Source organism: Chamaea fasciata, unplaced genomic scaffold, assembly GCF_029207755.1.
Source record: "Chamaea fasciata isolate MVZ Bird 193981 ecotype frontalis unplaced genomic scaffold, bChaFas1.0.hap1 SCAF_27, whole genome shotgun sequence".
In the NCBI taxonomy this organism is placed as follows: domain Eukaryota; kingdom Metazoa; phylum Chordata; class Aves; order Passeriformes; family Sylviidae; genus Chamaea; species Chamaea fasciata.
The window spans coordinates 4051268-4071227 of NW_027094112.1; the positions used below are offsets into that span (position 1 = coordinate 4051268).

General features: G+C 58.0%; 2 protein-coding genes across 2 annotated transcripts; one reads left to right on the forward strand and one right to left on the reverse strand.

The window, feature by feature from the left end:
- Positions 1–682: 682 nt before the first annotated feature.
- Positions 683–8639, reverse strand: ORMDL3 (ORMDL sphingolipid biosynthesis regulator 3). The gene is made up of 4 exons (XM_066205031.1): positions 8549–8639; positions 4407–4607; positions 3028–3179; positions 683–2899 (listed from the first exon to the last, which is right to left on the reverse strand). Exons 2-4 carry the CDS (start codon positions 4578–4580, stop codon positions 2764–2766), a joined length of 462 nt encoding a protein of 153 aa, XP_066061128.1. The 5' UTR covers positions 4581–4607; positions 8549–8639; the 3' UTR covers positions 683–2763.
- A 5136-nt stretch (positions 8640–13775) lies between these two features.
- LRRC3C (leucine rich repeat containing 3C) lies at positions 13776–16408 on the forward strand. The gene has a single exon (XM_066204958.1). It carries the CDS (start codon positions 13861–13863, stop codon positions 14617–14619), a length of 759 nt encoding a protein of 252 aa, XP_066061055.1. The 5' UTR covers positions 13776–13860; the 3' UTR covers positions 14620–16408.
- The last annotated feature ends 3552 nt before the right edge of the window (positions 16409–19960 follow it).

Sequence of the window (19960 nt, forward strand, 5' to 3'; positions counted from 1 at the left end):
TTAACTTCCTGCTTTTTATTTTTGATTGATCCTAATACCTACCCTTAAGCTGGAATCTTAAGGAAGATGCAACCCAATATGTAATTGTTCGAATACTTATTAATCATATATAGATACTTCACTCACCACAACAGAACATGAAATATTTCTTCAACTTGCTTCTTTCCATATTTATTCTGTTTCCCTTTATGTTTCTCTTGACTGGATTAATTGAGTGCAGGTTGGGTATTCCCGTGGTTATTCCATGGGAAAATGCCACACCTGTATTGTAGTGTCATGTGACTCTGGTATCTGCTGTTTTGATCATTTGTGGGAAGGAGAGAAATCAAAAAATATTTACTTTTGTTGCTAGGCAGAGTCTTAATTAAAAGTCTGGGGCTTTAGGCTTTAAAACCTGCTTGTTTGAGAAGTTTATAATCCCGTTCTGCATCCCAGTTGATCTTTAATTTAATGAAACAGGGTCAGATGTCCATAGTGTCAGTGAGCACACAAGTGTTCAAACTCACAGCTGTGTTGATGCCTTCAAGGAATTGCTGTATCTCATTTAAAAAAAGCCCATCCTTTCAATTGATAATTATTCTAAATTTACAAATCTGTGATGTCCATATGCATAGAAATACCCAGCATATGTCTGTTTGTGAGAAGTCATGTTTGAAAGCATCTAGAGGCTGTTTCTGTGGCAAAAAAAAAAAAAAAAAAAGTTTTTTCCCATGTTTTCTATGACAATAATTGGTTTTCTTTCATTTCCCCTGGAGACAGAAGTGGTGTCTGGGCAGACACTCAGGATTTCAGGCCCAGCCTCAGCCACCCTGCCAGGACCTGCCCCTCCTTGGACCGGCCCCTCCCACAGGAATACTGCTCATGTCTGTGTCATTTCTCAGCTGATTATGAAATACCTCTATTTTGCTCACAATTATCATTGTCTAGTAGCTTAAAGAGCTGATTAGGGTATAGAGTACCTCAGCTAAAGCAGCAGCTCTCCTATCCTAGGTTTGAAGGTTTAAACTGCCCATCAAGGAAATTGCGTATCTGTCAATACCCTGGCGTCCCCAGCCAGACTCTCTTCTCCTTCTACCTGCTTCAACCTGAAACTTCCTTTTCACTTGGATTTCCACTTTTTAAACACATTAGGAAATGATTCTCCCTGCATTCCAGCAGCCCTTTGAGGTACACTCCATATTCTCCCTTCCCTGTAGCAGTCCCACAGGAAGTCAGAGAGAGAGTAGTGAAGCAACTTGCCTAAAATTATGCATGGAGTAGTAACAAATCTGAAATTCCCCCTTCCATGTCCTACGCTCAGACCATCCAAAACCTCAACACTCTCCACCACGGCCTCTAAAGCTGGATTTGCTACTGCAGGGACAAAAAAAGAGCAGATTTAAAAGATTTATACCATTGTCAAAAAAGGTGAGCCAATATAAGCACTAAGACAACAAAAATACAGGTTTTTGTGGGGTTACAGGGGAAGAGTGAGGGAAAATCCATTCCATCTGGGACACAACCCAAAGGAAAATCAGGTAATTCTGATTTTCAGGAAAACAGTAAAAGCTGTTTTAGCCAGAAAAGCTAAGTCTGCTTTATTTCGGTGGTAATTTTGGAGGAAAAAGGCTTGATTTTGTTCCTCTATGAAAGGATCTATTATCAGTGACCAACTGACTCCTTCTGCTGGTCAATTCATCTGCTGCTGGTGCTGCTGCTCACACAGCCCCTGGGCATGGAGCTGAGGGACAGATTTCCAGGTAAGCCAGAAATCCAACCCTTGAGTCCATGGAGAACTGGCAAATCCCAGTCACGTGCATTTAAGCAACCAAGGAGCTGAAGGGAAAAGAAAAATTCCGAGTCAAGGATGGCTGCATGCTTGATTAGAGCAATCAGCCCTCCTCCTGTACCTGCCCATGGGCAGCCTCTCCCACACCTCTCCATGTTCCAAGGAGCTCCATGGCATTTGTTGTCAGTCATTAAATCACCTGCCCCCAGCCCTTGATCCAAATGCCCACTGAGCCCCTGTGCACTTAAAAACAGCAGTTTGGGGTGGGGAGAGGAGTTACCTGGGCAGATTTGGGTACAAACTGAAAATAATAAGCATGATTTAGGATCTAGCCACCTTTTCCCTCGACCACACGGATGGTGCTGTAGGAAACCAAAAGCTTTGTCAAACTGCAGGTCATTCCTTCCTGTGCTGTTTTTAGGAAAAGAATTTCCCTTCTCAGTGGTGTCAACGATTGCAAAATAAAAATCTGTCATTCACTTTCCCCTCCCACTTCCCACCTAGAACTGGAAATCAGACCCCAAAACAATCCAGTCCTGGGAAAGTCTGCCTGTATCCCTTTGGATTTCCCTCACGTTCTGCTCAAAGCACCCAGCTTCAGGAAGGGAAATGTATTTTAAAGTGCATTTACCACAGCAATAGTACCAGCACTAAAAGCTTTTCCCCTCATCCCTACCCTCGTCATTCCATGTCTGGAATAGATGAGACTCTTCCCAGAATTCATCCTTGCTGTACCTCAAAGTCTCAGTGGTTTTGCATGACCCTGGGATAAGAGAAATCCGGTGTTGCACATCCTGCTCCGCACTAAACTCTACTCTGGAGCTGGTTTGGATTAATTGGGCACGAGGATCCAGCATGCGGAATGTGTCTGTTGGGATCTGCGCTTAAACAGCCACTGTGAAGCCACACCCCAGTCTGCGTGGGAAGAGACGGGGCTGGAGAGGAGGAATTCCCCCTTCACCCCACTCCTCCGCCATCCGCTCCGGCCACGCCGCTCAGTACTTGTTGATCCCAAAGATCCGGACTCCGTGGAACTGAGGCAGTTTGGGGATCAGGACGCTCATGAGGGAGATGGTGTTGATGATGAAGTGTATCCGGTCGTACTTGGTGTAAAAGCTGGTTAGAAAATACCTGGAAAGGGAGGGTGGGAACAGAGGGAGAGGCAAACTGAGCTGCGGCATTCCGTGTGTTTGTCTCCCAGGACAGAATATTGATGGGTACTGGGACACGAGGCAGCTCAGCCGCCCCAGAATACTCACAGGACGATGGGCATGATGGTGAGGAACTTGCGGGAAGCCGTGAACTGGACTCCATAATCCATCTGCTCCCAGTGCGTGAGCAGCCGGGCCTTGCCCTGGTCCGGGGTCTCGAAGGGGGTTCCCTTCACGGTGTGCAGGAAGATGTACATGCTCTGCGGGACACACAGCGTGAGGCACGCGGGGCCCTGCATCCCGAAAACCCCCGAGCCGGGGCAGCGGATCGGCCAGCTTGCACCCCCGCGCCGTTCCACTAGAGGGATGTGGCGCTGCTGGAAAACCCGGAGCGCCCCGGGAAGCAGGGAAAAAGGAGAGTTGGGAAAGGCCGGGGCAGCTCGGCTGCTCCACGTCAGGCCTCTCGCTCGGCTCCTGGGTGTGAGCCAAGGAGGCGGTGGCAAGATTACAGCCCTGGGATCTCTGCGATCGGGAGATTAGCGCCTGCCCGCTGCAGCACGGGGGAAGGCTCCCCGAAAACGTGCCGGGAGAACGTCTGTCACCCCCTGATTACCAGGGGAACACAAGTCACGGACAAACATTCCAGCTACACAACAGCTCCAAAGTACAGCTACTCCTGGCATTTAAATTCCTTTTTGTCCCCGGAACCTAAAACTGCCTGGGGAGATGGATGAGAAGCCAGCAGCTCGTGTGCTGAGCGCTGAGCAGCTCCAGTTTAGGGGTTTGTGGTTGTTTTTATCTCCTGAGCAGCTCCAGTTTGAGGGTTTGTGGAGGTTTTTATCTCCTGAGCAGCTCTGGTTTGGGCGTTTGTGGAGGTTTTTATCTCTCACTAGTAATAATTTATCATGAGGGTCTTCAATCCCTGTCATTTTTGTCTCTGGAATATTCCCAGGCTGAGATATTATTTAAAATAAAAGATACACAATCAGTTGCTCCATCCCTGAAGTTTTTTGTCCCCTGTGCCCAAGGGGACCTATGTGGGGACTTGATCTTCAGAGGGAGGAATCAGTTCCTGGACTAATCTTTTATTTTAAGCAGAACAAAATCTGGGGGTTAATCTTGTTTTTTCTTAACTCTTACAAGGCCAATTCAGGTTTTACCAACCCCGGTGATGTCTTTCCAGTGTCTCGGGCCTGCCACAGACCCCTTTGGGAAGGGGACACAACAAAGGACTTGCCCTACAGGAAATGAATCCACGTGCCCTCTGAGCAGCCTCACCAGGTGTTTCTGCCTCACCTATACCTGGGCTGGATTTAAATCCATGACCCAGAGGCACCAGTACAGGCTGAGGGCTGGAGCTTGAGCAACACACCCGGCATCTTTGGAAACACAAACAAATTGTTTCAACAGGGATCTCAGCAGACTGCTCAGAGGAACAGCTGTGCCAAGGTTCCCTGTACATGCCCTGGGACACGCCGCTCCCTTACCAGGTTGTGGATGATGTTGGTGAGAGTCCAGACCACGGGGACGCTGAAGAAGGGGATGCTCAGCAGCACGACGTGCAGCAGCCCGATGCCCAGCACGTAGGACAGCCAGATGCCGCGGCTGTTCATCACCCGGGTGTTGGGGTTCACCTCGCTGTGTGCCGTCCCCACGTTCATCCTGCCTCTCGTGGCTGCAGGGAGCCCCTGGAACAGAAACACCGAGGTCAGAGCGCAGATCCAAACTGCTCAGCGGGGCTGAGCACCAGCTAGTTGTCCAAGCAAACCCAAAATTTGCTGTTTGCTATAAAAATCCCGAGTCAGTTCCCTCCTCTGCCCCTCGTTATTGCCATTCTTAGAGCTGACGTCGCTAACTCCGGGAGTGGTTGAGATTTGGGAATTATGTGTGGGAAGCTTGTCTGTGACAGAAGCTTCTTGTGATTTGAGATGTTTTCCTGGAGCCGAGGTGTCGAGGTTCAATCCCACGATTTGCCTGACAAAACTCAAACCGATACTTTTAAGCACTTTTAAATCCTCATCACAGTGTTAATCATGGAAACACACAGCACAGGAAGCTTCCTGCATGTTTATGGAGTCAGCATGCCTTAAACTTGGGAAGGGAACAGAGTATTTGCAGAGGAAAGGCTCTGTATCAACAGATCGCCTAATTAATTTAATTAAATTACCAGAGTTCTGCACAGCTTGGGAGGTTTGCTGGTCTCCTACTCTGCCTCACATGTTTTGCCTTCAGATTTAAGACTTACAGATGGAAAAAAAGAGGAACAAAAAAAAATTGCCCCCCAGGGAAGGAATGAGATTCCTCTTCAGGAACGTAAAAAGGGAGAGATAACAGCACAAAGTGCCTCGGGGATGTTTCAGAAGGAAGAGCTGTGGAGGAGGTAGCCCTTCCCCTACCTGGAAAGAACAACTGCCACGTAGGAGGAGCACAAAGATGGTTTTCTGGACAATGCCAGGAAGGAGAGGAAGCAAGAGAGTGTCACCCTCTCAGAGCAAGTCCTTGGAGTGGTGCCCCTGAGCCAGTGAAGGTATCAAGTGGCTTTCTGGACTGACACAGCGCCAGTGGCAGCAGGAGAGCTCTGGCTCACTGCTATCCAGGGATTACAGAAAACAGCACAAACTAAACCCACTGTAAAGCTGAACGTCTTCACACCAAGATCGGGGAAATTCTTACGTAAAATCATCTTTGTGTGTCACAGAAGAGGAGCTTGATGAGATGATCCTGTTCATCCTCCTTGGCTACAGCACCCCACAGTGAAGGCTGTTTCCTGATGTCTGGCCTCATGGCTTTGCTGCAGCTTCCCACAGCTGGAAGCCGTGTTGCTGTTCCCTCCAGCTCTCCGGAGGCGAGCCCGAGCCAGATCCAACATCACACTCTCCTCACTGCCAGCTGTTCCCAGCTCCCTCGTGGAGTGCTGGGCCTGCCTTGTCTCAGGAGCTGGCACGGTCCCCACTCCTGCCCAGGGCTGGGATTCACAGCCAGCCTCCACTCCACAGCTCTTGGAATGCTCCAAGTAACTCCCAAACCTCTTCCATGCACACAGACAGCTGTTGGTGCAGATCCTCACCTCACTCTATCAGGGGGCTCATACTTGGAGAAGGATTTTGCTTCCAGGAAATGGGCTGTAGGTCTGCGGGGTGCTCAGTCCCTTGTTGTCCACCTCCCAGCTCACCAGCTTATGGATGTTCCAGAGAAAAGCCCAGAGTTTGATTTCGAAACAGGACTCAGAGCCAGAGTTCAGCACTTCACCCCTGGCAGTGGGAGCAGCTCTGTGCTAAACCTGCTGCAATTCCCAAGAGTTCTCAGAAGGAAAACTGGGGGTTGGGGTGAAGCTTAAATGAGTCAAAAACAGTCAGATTGCTACAACAACAAAAAGCAAAACACCCTATGGAATGTGTAAACAGGAATGCTGAGTGCCAGACATGGGAAACAGTTCTCCTGGATGTTGGGTGAACACTGTCCAGTCCTGGGAGGAGCTGGAGAAAATGAGCAGAGGTGTAGGAAAAACATGACCTGCAAGGACAGCTGGAAGGAAACAGGCTTGTTTAGTCTGGAGGATGCTGGAGACAGGCGTGAGGAACAGTCGGATGCTCCACAGAGAGCTGTGTCTGTGGGATTCCAGCTGTGCAGCAGGAGGAACCACACGGCTGGGTCTTGGAACGATGCAGGGGTGCAGGAGAAGGGATGTGGGAAGGGACTGCCCACAGAAAGGGATCCGTGCTCTCACTGGAGGCCTTCAAATCTAGTTTCATCAACAGTTAACAACCTTCTCTCCAGGAGGCTTCCCTGAGTCTTTCCTGATACCGTTATCCAAGGGCTGCGGAAGCTCCCTGCAGCCAGAGGTGCACAAGGCTGGTGCTGTGGAATTTCCAACCATGAGTGTAACTTCCAAAAACTAAGGAACAGCTTGGACTTGTTCTCCTCTGCAAGGGAGGGCAGTTGCAGACCCACAGCTGGATGGGAAAGGGCCCAACTTGGAAGCTGTGCGTGAAGCAATTCTCCTTCCTGTGCCTCAGTTTCCCTTCCTTGTAAAATTAAGGATTTAGAGGGGTGGGATGCTGGAACATATGAGAGGTTAATTCATTCTTGCAGGAGATACTGACACATCAAGCACTCAGTGCTACAATGAGGGTGATTCCATGTCTCCAACTCTGTCCTTCCCCACCTGAAATATTTCACCAGCTCTGCCCTGAGCTCTGCAGCCCTTGGCCCAGCTCTCCCAAATTTCAGATTGCACAAGCCTGGCTGAGGGCACACGAGCTCCCAGAGCTCTGTCCCTACCCCCACATCCAATGTTTGCTTTCTAAATCCACACCAGGATTTGTTCACTTGCAGCACAACGAGGCACAGCCCACCACGGGAAGGATTCCCAGAGCAGCTGCTGCCAGGCTTTGCTTTCCCACTCTTTTTTGGGACAGAAAAGCCTGAATGTTGCACCAGGCTCACGGTGAAGGTCAGGGCTGTGCTGACATTGGACAGTGGCCATCCAAGGAGGGGAAAAGTCAGAGCTGTGGCCAGTGACAAAGGGCACAACGTGATGGTGGAGCTAAGCCCTCCCGCTGCCTCATGCTGTCTGTCCTGCTCCCTATCCAGGGGCAGCTCCTTCCTCACCTTTGTCCCCAGAGGAGTGCGACCACCATCTGTTCCTGTTCCCTTGCTTAATGCATGGACTTGATGATCTTAAAGGCCTTTTCCATCCTAAATAAATGATCCTATGACTTGCCAGTGCTGTCACCCTTCCCCAGGGATTTCGGGATCATGCTCTGATCCTGGCACCCTGCTGCAGGATCTTCACTGGGCTGGTGAGGGAAGGAGGGCTCAGGTGCTTATCTTGATCTTCAGTGTTTCCAGACTGCAAGGTGATGATGATCCCACGGGTCACGGATCCCAATCGCTAGCAGCAACAGCTGCCAACTCCCAAACAAATCCTTTAAACCCTTCTTTGCCGCCGGGAACGGATGAACGGGAGCAGGGAGGACATAGGGGACGCTGGCGAACTGGGCTGTGCTGGGAGGCGGGTGCTGGGTGAGAGGTGAGACTGGGAACACAACGCTCCGTGTCCCTCCAGCCCGGGGCCGTGTTGGACTTGTCTGAGCCCCAGCGCTGCCCGGCTCCTCCTCGGGGGGCCCGGGGCTGCCGGAGCCCCGCAGGGGACACGGCGACCACGGGGACGAGGACACGTGTGAACCGCCCCGGCTGAGGGCGGGGATCCTGCCTCCTCGGCCTTTCCTAGTGGACTTAACGGGAGAACTCGGGCACGAAGAGCAGGCCGAGGCTGGGCTCCTCCGGGCTCACGTGGGGTCCCGGAGCCCACTTTCCTCCCCGTTTCCCCGGGACGGGACGGTGCCACGGCAGGCCGGGGCAGGACCCGCTCCCGGCCGGGCTCTGCACGGCGCGACCCCACCGTGGGGACCCGCACTGCCCACCTGAGACCCCCCCCCGCCCCATTCCCACCCCGCCGCTTCCCAGCTCCATCCCAGCACCCGCTTCTCTCTTCTGGAGTGTTTTCCTTTGGGGCCGGGCCCACGCGAGGCACCTTCCCCCGGCCCCGCCGCGGGGCTGGGCCGCCGCCGCCCCCGGGGAGGGCTGAGCCCCCCGGTCCCTCCCCGCGCCCCCGGCCCGCACTCACCGCTCCCGCCCGCTCCGGCCCGGCTCGGCTCGGCGGGGCCGGCGCTCGCTCCGCCGCGCTCCCGGTGCTCTCCCGGTGCGCTCCCGGCGGCCCCTCGGCCCGCCCCGCCGCGGCACGCCGGGAGCTGTAGTCCGGCAGCGCCGGGAGAGGCGGAGCCGCCATGGGAACCGGCGGGAGCGGCTCCTGGGAGCGGATCGGGGGCTGCACCGACCTCCCTCCGCTCACAGCGGGTCCCAGACACGGCTGGCTGCGTCCAACCTGCCCGGGGAGGGTGGGCTGCCCCGGCCGCTACCCTTCCCACGGGAAATCCCAGGTTGCGGGATCACTGGGGCGGTTTCCCGAAGGAGCTCTGCCTGACCCATTCCTAGAAGTCTTCGAGGCCAGGTTGAGCGGGGTTTGGAGCGACCTGGGATATTGGAATGTGGTTTTTAAAGTCCCTTCCCACCCAAACCACTCCGATTCCATGATACCATGAAAATCCCAGCGGCAGCATTGAGCAGACAGCCCGGGCAGGCTGTCAGCGCTGCAAGACACCCGGCCAAGGTCGGGGCTGGGAGCGAGCGCAGGATTCCAGCGCTGGAGCGCGGGGGAGACCATCTGGCTCCGCTTTTGTTTGCACAACCATCAAAGCTCATCGCGTGGGGCTGGCACGGCCCACGGGTGCCGCAGCCATCTGTGCAGGGCTCTGTGTGTGCCTGCTGCCGGTTCTTCCAGCAGCGGAGGGGCAGCGCCGGAGCCGCTCTGGGCTGCAAACCCCCTGCCCGGAGCCGAGCGGAGCCCCTGTAGGTGTGCGGAGCCCGAGCGAGGCGCTCCCGGCTGCCCGCGGCGCGTATGTGGCTCTGCCGGTGCCACTCCGCAGCCCCCGGAGCTGGCACAGACAATTCCCTCGGCACAGCCCACCGGGGGTTTTGGTGTTGGCCCAGGCGGAGTCACAGCGATGTCGAGGTTCCCTGAGTGCCCCTGTGCCTCCTGAGCTGTGTGTCCCGACCGTGTCTGCATCCATCCGGCCTCGGCTCCAGCCGCACGTCCTCACAGGGCACGGCGAGAGCACGGAGAGACCCCGCGGGCTGCCAGGCCCGGGGCTGTCTGGGTGTCACACGCCGGCACCGTGCTGCTGGCAGGGCACGGGGTCACTTGCCGGAGCCAGAGCTCAGCAATGTCTGCCTCCAGACGGCTTTGGGCGCGGAGAGACGCACGTGTGGGATAAAGCAGATAAGAGGCCACTGATTGCCACCCGGCAGAACCGCGGTGTCCCTGCCCGGCTCCTCTGCGGTGCCTTCTTGGCAGGGCGCGATGCGGGGATGCCGGCGTGCGGAGGCGGGGGATCCCACGGGATCCGGTCCTGCTTTGCAGGAGATCCACGCACGCACAGCAGGCTCTATTTTTATCCTGCTCCTGCCTGACTGAGCAGCTCTCTGCGCGGTGACATCTAATTTAGCAGCTTCCCCGCACCCCGCTGGCTCCGCACGTGAGGGGGAAGCACAATGCAGCAGCTATTTTTAAACGCCCATAAATATTCATCGCTCTCTGTGATGCAGCAGCCGCCGCTGCCGGTGGAGCGCGGGGGGGGGGGGACCCGACCCGCTCCCTGGGCTCCCCACACCGCGTTCACCCGCCCAGGGAACCCCTGCACTGGGGGCGGGAAGTTCCCTGGGGGGGATCCGGCGCCATCCGCTCACCGGCAGCTGCACCCGCGTTCCCCCCGTGCTCAGGGAGGCTGTTCCCGTGTGGATTCCTAGGCCTCGTTCGCTCCCAGCCGCTGCCGGTGCCGGGCCGTGCTCGGCTCCCGCTCTGCCGGCTGCCGGTCCCTCTGCCCGGTCGATGCCGGTTATATTTAGCTCCGTGGTGGCAGAGAGAAGCCGGTGGCAGCTATTTTTAGCCATCCTGCGGTGGGAAGGGTCCTCGTGGGTCGTGCTGCACTGCAGGTTTTGTGCTGGTGGCTGCCGTGCCCTCCACGTGGGACCCCCGTAGGGTGCAGCCCTGGGGATCACCCGTCGCCTCTCGGGGTCTCAGCTCAGTCCCCCCCATGCACCTGCCGGTCACCTTGGCCCCTCGGCCCCGTCCCGCGGCGGGTGGCTGTGTCACCGGAGCTGTCACATCCCAACATGCCCATCCCTGCTCCCGGCGGCACTGCGAATGGTGATGGGCAGCACGGGGCTACTCCGCTCCCCGGCTGAATGGGGAGATGCCAGAGAAGTGCTCAAGAGCACCAACTGTGGCTGTCGGCTGCTGCCTGCCGGGCTCCCGGCAGCGTCCCGGGACAACCGTGCCCGGTGAGCCCGGCAGCGGTCCGGCGTCGGGTTTGGCTACGGGCATAGAAACATCAGAAACCTCCAAGATCATCGACTCCAACCAATAACAAAACACTGTCACCTTCACCACTAAACCACATCCCCAAGTACCACATCCACACGTTTTTTGAACACTTCCAGAGTGCCCGACCCAGCAATGGCCTGGCGCCGGCGGAGCGCGAGGGGCTCAGGGCAGTGCGGGGTCTCTGGGGAAGTTCTGTCCGCCGCCGTGTCTCCCTGCCGTCAGGTTCCCTCCTCCTAATTGAGGCGAGATCCAGACCAGACACCTTTTAAACGGTTTATCCTCCCGCAACAGCGGGAGAAAGTCAGTGCCCGGGGCCGGGCTGTCCCGCCGCGGAGATCCGGGACCGGGGCAGCGAGAGCCGCGTCCCTCCCGGCGGCCCCGGGGCCCGGTAACGGCGGCCGCTCTCCATGGTCCTGAGCCAGCCTCGCCGGTGCCCCGGGGCGGCGGGACCCGAGCCGCAGCCCAGCCCGGCGGTCCCTGGCCCGGAAAGCTGGAGGCTGGGCTGGGGACCCACTCCGGTTCCCCTGGATCTCACCCGCCCGGTGCCGCCGCCGCGGGTCGGGTTTCCCCGGGTAAGCGATGCCGGTGCAGGGCGGGGAGGGCACCGTCACCCCGCCAGAGCGGGAGTAGGGACGTCCTGTTCCCCCCGAAGAGCCGGGGAGGGGATGAGAGGATTCCTGGGGGGTTGCGGGGACAGCACCGGGGGGCGCCGAGGTCCCGGCAGGCCGGGCGGATCCAGGCGGGCTCGCACTGGAGCTCGGCGAGGACGCGGCGGGGCGGAGGCCATGGAGTGCCCCGGGACGCGCCGGCACCAGCTGCCCCTGTTTCAGGGGTCTCGGCAGCTCCTCACTGGGTCTCTCCGGTGTCTTCCCGAGCCTCCCTGTCTGAGGACCCGGGGCAGCGCTTCTCCCGTGGGGCGAGGAGCTGGGAAGGCTTCGGGCGCGAGGCTTCGGGTGCTCAGCGCTGCACGGCCCCCCCGGCGGGGCGGGCCGGGGGCGGGGAGCCCCGGGGAGGCCCGGGCGGAGGATCCCGCCCACCGGCCCCGCCGCCGCCGCCGGCTCCGGGGCCGCCGCGCTGCGCGGGGCGCGGCCGCTCCGGCCCGGGGCGCGGGGCCGCTCCGCCGCCGGGGGCTGCACAGGCAGGTGAGTCCGCAACGGGACCTCCGGCGGGGCGGGAGGCGGGGAGGGGAGGGCCGGCAGCGCCGCGCAGAGCGCAGCTCCCCCCGGGGAAGCACCAGGGCTTCCCTCGCCTGCGACGCCCCCGGTGCCGAGCGGGTCCGGAGGGATTCCCGGGCATCCCCGGGCTCACGGAGAATCCTGGAGTCCGCACTGCCCCCGGCTCCTCAACTGCATTTCCTGGGGCTGACGGCGACTCCCGGGGTTGGGTTGGGGATTCCCGCGCCCTGCTGCGGGCTGGGAAACCCGAGGTGGGGCAAGGGCTGCCTGGCTGTGGTCGCTGCCGTGCCCGGTCCGCATCCCACCCGCTGGGGTGTCCCGGTTCCGTGGACGAAGCCGCCCCCTCCCGAGACGCTGGATCCCGGCTCATTCCGGTGGTTTCCCGGGCAGTGGGAAGAGGGTGCCGAGGGGCTGTGTTTGTCCCAGGTTACCTCTGGAAGACTTAGGGGGCTGGTGCAGTGTGGAGCCCCGGGATCCCAGTGCCCTTGGTGTGCCCTGAGCTCTGGTTCCCTCTCAGGACCCTCCTGGATCCCGGGGCTCCGACAGTGCAGGGGTCAGCTCTGCACAGGTGTGACCTTGGGGTGTGTCGGCGTGGCAGGGCTGTGACAGTGCCCAGCACTCGGGGCGCTCACCTGCCTGTGCTGTGGGGACCACCCTTGGGTGGCCACCTCTGCACCACACCGAGGAGCCCCGGTCAGCACCCCGAGGCGGGCTTGCCGGTGTTGGGGTGCCCCGGGGAGCAGTGGGACCAGTGGGCAGCTGTGCTGGTGGCATAGCTCGGGGCTCCCTCAGCACTGAGCTCTGCCTGACACAGGCGCCTGTTAGCGCCAGTGGCTGTGATTGTGGGATGGTGGGAGAGCACCTGGATCCTGCCTCCAGAGCTCCGCTGCCACGGCGGGCACAGGGACAGGCTGGGACCCCCGGACGTGGTGTGACCCAGGGCTGGGGGACCGGGTAGCGCTCGGAGTGCTCAGACACTGCCCTTATCTGCTGCCACCACCCTGGGAACTCGTAGCACGCTCAGCTCCAGTGAATTTCCTTTTTCTGTTTTTGTTTCTTTCCTGCTGACGCTTTTCCCCTCCGGAATCAAGGGCTGGATGGGGCCCATGGTTACGGGGTGGTGTGAGCAGCCCGACCCCACGGTGGGGTGGTAGTGGGCAGAGCACAGCAGCACCCAGCACCCACCTGTACCGGTCCCCTCGGAAGGAGAAAACCCGCTGCGTGTCCGCGTGTGCCCCGGGCGCTCCCGGAGAGTGGAGCCGGGAGCAGGAACCTGCTGAGCTTCTCTGCCTGTACATATTTTCCGTGGCACTCCCCGGGGGCCGCCTGCAGCGGCCGCTCGCCCGGAGCCGGGGCTCGCTCTGGTGCGTCCTCCGGCCGCCGCAGGATGCATCGGCCTCCTGCGAGCAGCGATCGCGGCGCCGTGACCTTGGCAGGGCGGGAGCTCACCCCGCCTCTGGCTCAGCCCGAGCGTCTCCGGTTGTTACAACCCAGCTGCCGGCGCAGGAGACGTGCCCAGCCCCTGGGGCCTGATCCTGCCACGCAGGAGCCTAGAGCGAGGTGATGGCCGGGCACGGGGGAAAGCGTGAGCCATGACGGCTGTCCTGGTCCCCATCCTTGTCCCCGCTTCGTGGCTAGGGTCGGATGTGGTGCTCACAGCCAGTGCAGAGACAGTTCTGCCCCTGTCTCCCCTAGCCTGACACTGTCCCCTTGTTGTCCCTGTCTCAGATGTGCCAAGTCCAGCTGAAGCCACTGTGGGTGTGAGGAAGGCAGTGCAGCACCCTGTCTGCGGCACGGGAGGTTCTCCTCTGCCCCATCACCATGGGACTGCTCCTGCAGAGCCTCTTCTTCCTCCTCCTCCTCCTCCTGGGCTCTTGCCTTCACCCAGCCGCTGCCTTCCCCAAGGGCTGTTACCCCTCAGAAGAGGAGGGGCTGAAGACCTTTCGCTGCAGCAATGCTCAGCTGACTGAGGTCCCCAGAGACATCCCCAATGACACCAACAAGCTGTACCTGGACTCCAACCAAATCCCCTTCCTGCCTCGCGATGCCTTCCGGGACCTGCCGCTCCTACTGGAGCTGGATCTGTCGCACAATGCCATCGCCAGAATCGAAAGCGGAGCTTTCCAGGGCCTGGCAGAGCACCTGCACTCTCTGGACTTGTCTTCCAACAGGCTGGTGTCAGTCAGCAAAGACACCTTTAGCAACCTGAAGGCCAAGGTGAACCTGTCCAACAACCCGTGGCTGTGTGACTGTCGTCTGCAGGAGCTGATCCGAGCAGTGGAGCTGGCAGCCGACTCCTCGGGGGGCATCGTGTGCGAGTCCTCCGTGCAGGAGGAGCACATTGGCAAAGCTTTCCTGCAGGTCATTGCCGACACGGACTTGTGCAACGTGTACAAGAAGACCACAGACATCGCCATGCTGGTCACCATGTTCGGCTGGTTCGCCATGGTCATTTCCTACCTGGTCTACTACGTGCGGCAGAACCAGGAGGACGCCCGGCGGCACCTGGAGTATCTCAAGTCACTGCCCAGCAAACAGCGGCGATCGGAGGAGTCGTCCACCATCAGCACCGTGGTGTGAGAACCAGGATCCTGCAGGACATGGGGACGTGTGGAGCTGGGGACCGGCCACTCCAGGGACTCGCCACGGTTGCAGAAGCTGTCACCAGCCACTGGCATTGCACAGAGATACCCATGGATTTGTTCCGTCCTCCCCCTGGCAGCAGCAGCCACAGCTGATGAGTTCCTGGCTCTGGTGGCTGAGGTCGGGGATGGATATCAGCCATGAGCATGGAGGATCTGCAGCATCCTCCCAAGTTATGGAGGACTGGAGCAACCCAGCAATGGCATGCGGCCATTGCTCTGACTGGCCTGGACATTTGGACATCATCTAAAACATTTTATATTTCCTTTGCAGAGATCCCTCGGGGCATTAATGGAATTGGTGTTTTCATCTCTCCCCGGCTCCGCCTTGGCTGCCCAAGGGATGGTCCAGCAGCCCAGGGCAGCCGGGGCCTGGCTGCCTGCTGGGAGGGCAGTGGGGAGGAGCAGCACAGGTGCAGGGTCAGTGCCCTGCCAGGTCACTGACCCTGGAGCGTCACGGCTGCGACCGCAGCCAGCGGGACCAAGAGGTGGGGCAGGGGGTGGGGACACACCGGTTGGATGCCCCATCTCCCGTTTCATCTCCCTGCCCCCTTCCCAGCACTCTCAGGCCAGGAGGGGCAAGGGGTATGGGGGTCCCCACTCAGACATGGGGTAGCTGATGGGCAAACCCAGGGCCTTTTCTCTCGGACTGTGGGGAACGACAACCAAACAGGGAATGAACTCCTTGGGGTAGAGTCCTTTGGGGCTGCCAAGGGATGGGGGTGCTGATGGAGGGGCAGCTAGGCGTCCTGGCAGTGGGTCCAGCCCCTGCCGGGGTGCTGGGGGAGCGGTTTTTCCCTCGGTGCTCTCGGGGACCATGTGGGAGGGTGTTTGCAGCACCTTTGGCCATCTGCTCGTGTCACTGCCGGAGGGGAGCTCCCACCTCACAAGCTGCTGACCGGTCACTGTGATGGGAAGCAGGATGGAGGGAGCTGCCACAGCTCCTCCGTCCTCTCCCCACTCCCACACAGCTGTCAGGAGTCTGAATCTCCCCTAAAATATCCCAAAGTCCCTTCTTGACACTTCCAGTACTGGGCTGCAGGTTCCTGGTGGCAGTGGTGGAGGTGATGCTGAGCGTGGGGCTGGCACAGGCAGGGGTCAGTGCCCACTTTTGGGCATGCCAGGTCCTAGTGGCAACTCAGAGCAAAGCCAGAGCGGGCCCAGACTCTTCCACGTGCCTGTCTGGCCTCTGGGACATGTGGTTTTCCTGGTTTTGGCCTTTTTTAAAACCAACCAGTGCTAAATTGCCTTAATTCACCAAGAGCACCAACCAAAGCTGCTGGAGCCTCCTCTGTACCGGGCCAGACCTGCCTTGTTGCCAGGCCCCGCCTCAGCCCCTGGTGTGGGCAGCGTATTTTGGCGCAGGCAGGGCTCCTCGTGCCCCGGTGCCGGTGGGAGCCGTGGGACTGAGCCAGCAGGAGCAGGGCCCGCGCCCTTCCACAAGTGCCTAATTCCAGCGCAGAGCAGGAGCTCCGCAACGCACAAACACCTCGGCCCCAGCTCCCATCCGGGCGTCCCCGCAGCCCCACGGCAGCTCCTTCCCGTTCTACAACCGGCTGAGGAGAAAAGGGGCTGGGGGGGCACCCGACTGAGCCCTCCCCAGGCTGCTCCCCCCAGGCCACCTCTTGTGCCCGCAGCATGGGGGATGCCGGGACCACCCGGCCCATCCGTGTTTGGGTTAAGGCACATTTTAGTTCTTACTTTATACGACAATAAATTTGGCTTTTACTTTGGAGCCGGTGGCTAGTGTGTGCCGGTGTGTGTGTCTGTGGGTCACGGGGCCCTGGTGACGTTGTGGCTGCAAAGGAAGGACGGAGGTGCCCGCGACAGCCGATGTCTTTGTGGGCAGGCGCCTGCAGAAACAGGATACCCGTCCCTCCGGTAACCCTGCCCCAGCCTTCGGTAATGAACACCCGCGGCTCGGCTCAGCTCGCTGGCACGGTGCCGGTCCCCGCGACACCCAGGACCCCGCCGAGTGGCTTCCCAGGGCTCTGCTCCACTCCCTGCGCTCCCGTCCCCACCGGAGCAGCCCCTGGCACGGCGTGGCACACGGGCAGGATCATGACGGCCGGGAGGGACGAGCCCTTCCAACGCCACGGTCCCACCGGTCCCCACAGGAGGCCTCTCCGGTCACAGCCCCGTCCCGGTTTGCCGGCGCCTCTCCCCGCGTGATCCGCGCAGGAGTCTTGTGCCATGGAAGGTGAAACCCGGGCCCTAACGCAGAGTGACAGTTCCCGCTCGTGGGACATTAACCTTGTTTGTCACTCGGCTGTCTCCAGACGCAGACCCCGGGCTCTGGAGCAGATGGCTGCCGTCCCCCGCTCTGGTCACTCCCTGGGGATCCTCCTCCCGCGGCTGCCGGAGCAGCTGGGGAGGGCTGGGGGACACGCAGGACACGTGGCCCCAGCTGCCACCCTGTCCGTGGGGCCGTGGCTCCCTGGAGTCCTGCCGGTGTCCCCTGTCATGGGGCTGGATGATGCTGAGTCCCCCGGGGTCAGCCCTGCTCTGGATCTTGTCTACGGAATTACTTGGATGGAAACCATCAGGCTCATTACAGCCCACACTGATGAGCACGGGGGAAAGGAAATGGATTCCAGGGTTTTGTCTGGATGTGGAACAGCCACTGGCCTGTGTGGGTGTACAGGGGGATAAAAAACATAAGAAGTCAAACAAAAATCTGCAGTAAGATTTGGGAAGGTAACTTGGTGTGGGATGGATGGGATTGTGCTGGGCTTAGGCTGTCAGTACTGTCAGATATTCAATAAGGTGTGACAGGGAATTAAGAAGAACAGAAAAATGGGTTTGTGGGGATATTTCCTGGGGTTGCTATGGCCAGCCTAGAGTCTTGGGAGGAGGGGGACACAGCCTGCAGGTGGCTTAAATCTCAAGGAGGGATTTTTCTCATCCTGCTCTTTCCAGTTGCGAGGTGCTATGGGTCAGATCCTGCTGAGAGCAGGAGCAGGTGCTCAACATGGTGGGTACGAGGGGCTCAGTGTTAAAGGCAACACTTCTCCAGCAAGGAATTAAAATCATCCCTTTCAATAACCCTCTATGGGTAATTCGTTTCCTGATGTAGATTTATCTGTAGGGATCAGCAGCGGGAGAATTAACAGCGTGACCTCCTTCTGTGTGTTCCAGCACGCCGGTAAATCTCTGTTATTAACTTCCAAGGAGCTCTGCCCGCCTGGTCATTAACCAGTCTCTTCTCCTCTCCAGGATGGAGGAAAACTTATCACTGGGGCAAGATCTATGGACTGAATCCTCTTGGCAGGGACGGCTCTTTGCCTGCTTGGCCCTGAAATCCCTTGGGAGCACAGGGGTGGAGGAGAGCTCCTGGGAAACCGCAGGATATCCAATGCCAGGGGACACCCTGCCCATGGGTCCATGCTCCCAGCAGCAGGGCTGCTGGCAGGGAGGGCTTTGGGGGCATTTTGGGAGAAAGTTTTGGGGGAAAGTTTTGGTAGAAAGTTTTGGGGGAAGGCCTGCTTTCCCTAGCTCACAAGTGCAGCGTGTTCCGCAGTGGCAGCCCCAGACTGCATCCTGAACTTTGAACTGATTAGATTTCCAAGAGGGAAGGAAGGATGTCTAATTGTTTAATTTCCACAATTAGAAAAATATTTATCAATAATTAGGAGTGATGGCAGCAATTACACTGGGATTAAAGCCAGGCTACACTTCATCACCCGCCTTTCACTCAGGGACCTTATTTATTTCTTTTCACCCCCCAAAAATTCCATGTACAGCTGCGTTGCTGCCAATAATGAATCATCCCTGTTCACTGCCTGCACAGGACTCATCTGATGATGCCAGTGGTTCTACGAAGGCTGCTGGGCACATTGTGTGGTCACTTGGGCAGGAGAAAATTTCATTTCAGTGGGTAGGAAAGTGAAGCAGATCTAAAAATCACAATAGCACTTCCTGTGTCTGTGGTAGAGAGCTCAGCAGTTCAGCTGGTCACGCACTCCTCTCCAGATTCCCTGGTGATTTTCCCTCTCATCACTCGTCCAAGGCAGGCATGGCTGAGTCCAGGGATCAGCTGCGCAACAGCTGTTCTTTTCAGATGAAGTTGTACCAATTGATAAAATTGCGTGACCCTCAAAGTTTTCCCTCTCAGAGGGAAATGTCATAGTGTCAGGTATTTTTCCTGTCTCAGGAGACCCAGGGCCATCAGCCTCCATGGTCTGGGGCTCAGGTTCATCCTCCTGTGGAAGCACCTGGGGCCTGTGGCTGTGACACCTTCAGTGTCACCTGGGCACTCTTGGAACACCCTTGACTCTTGGTCAAGCTTTGTTTTCAAGCAACTTTCCACGAAAACAGCTCCTGGATGTGTCCTTGGAGGAATTGCTGGGGGCTGGATTAGCCAGGGCTGCACTACAACCATCCTAGGTGTGATGAGTACCTGGGATGTGCCAATCCTAGGACACCTGCTCTGCCTGCTTCCCACAGCCTGTCCTTATCACCTGTGAGCAAGGGCCATGAGTTTTGTCCTGGACAGGCCTGTGGCTCCTTCAACTCCTCTTGGCTTAAATTTAGGGGGAAATCTCAGTTGTGGGTTAATGAAGCTGCTGCTGGGAGTTACAAGACAACTTTCCCACCAGAGCAGAAGTGTCACTGTCCCCCGATGGATGAGTCCCGTCACCACTTCCAGCTCTGCAGTGAATGTTTGAACACGTGTTCTTTAAGTGTTTCTCAAGTGGGTTGTTCCAAACAGCTCTGATGGGAAAACAATGGGATGCAGCTTCCAGCTGGCAGATTATTCCTGTGATTTTTGCCATTTGTGGATGTTTCAAAGCTCTCGTGTGCTGTCAGTACGTGCTGAGATCCAGGAGGTCTGTGTGGAGGATAGGAAGTTTGAAGTTCTACATTTATTATTTGTGAGGACTCCTCAGTGTTCCCAAGGTGTTGTGTTGTTTCTTGGCACAGAGTGAGGTCGGAGCTGTGGGACCAGGGCAGGTTAAAGTGGGGGTTCAAAGGGCTCATGGAGTGATGGAATTTTCCCACCTCACCAAGAGCATCGGGCACAGCCCAGGTTTCCATGATTCCTCCTGTAAAGCCAGAGCCAAGCAGAAGAGGAGAATTTGTGGAGGTTTAAAGCAGTGAGGAGGGATCTCACAGTTCCTCATGAACTGTTGCAGCTGTGGGGGGTAGAGGGGGACGGGAAGAGTTGAGGTGAGAGGTGATCACAGGGATTTGTGTAACCCGAGGTGTGACAGGGAAGAGAGAGGTGTGAGGGAAGGTGTCAGTAATGAAAGGCTCAGCTGCTGCCCCAGGCGCCCAGC

Coding starts and splice junctions, on each gene's coding strand:
- ORMDL3 (XM_066205031.1), bottom strand. CDS start 4,580: ATGAACGTGGGGACGGCACACAGCGAGGTGAACCCCAACACCCGGGTG. Junction 3,180..4,406: donor CCAACATCATCCACAACCTG/GTAAGGGAGCGG, acceptor TGTGTCCCGCAG/AGCATGTACATCTTCCTGCA. Junction 2,900..3,027: donor ACCATCATGCCCATCGTCCT/GTGAGTATTCTG, acceptor CTCCCTTTCCAG/GTATTTTCTAACCAGCTTTT.
- LRRC3C (XM_066204958.1), top strand. CDS start 13,861: ATGGGACTGCTCCTGCAGAGCCTCTTCTTCCTCCTCCTCCTCCTCCTG.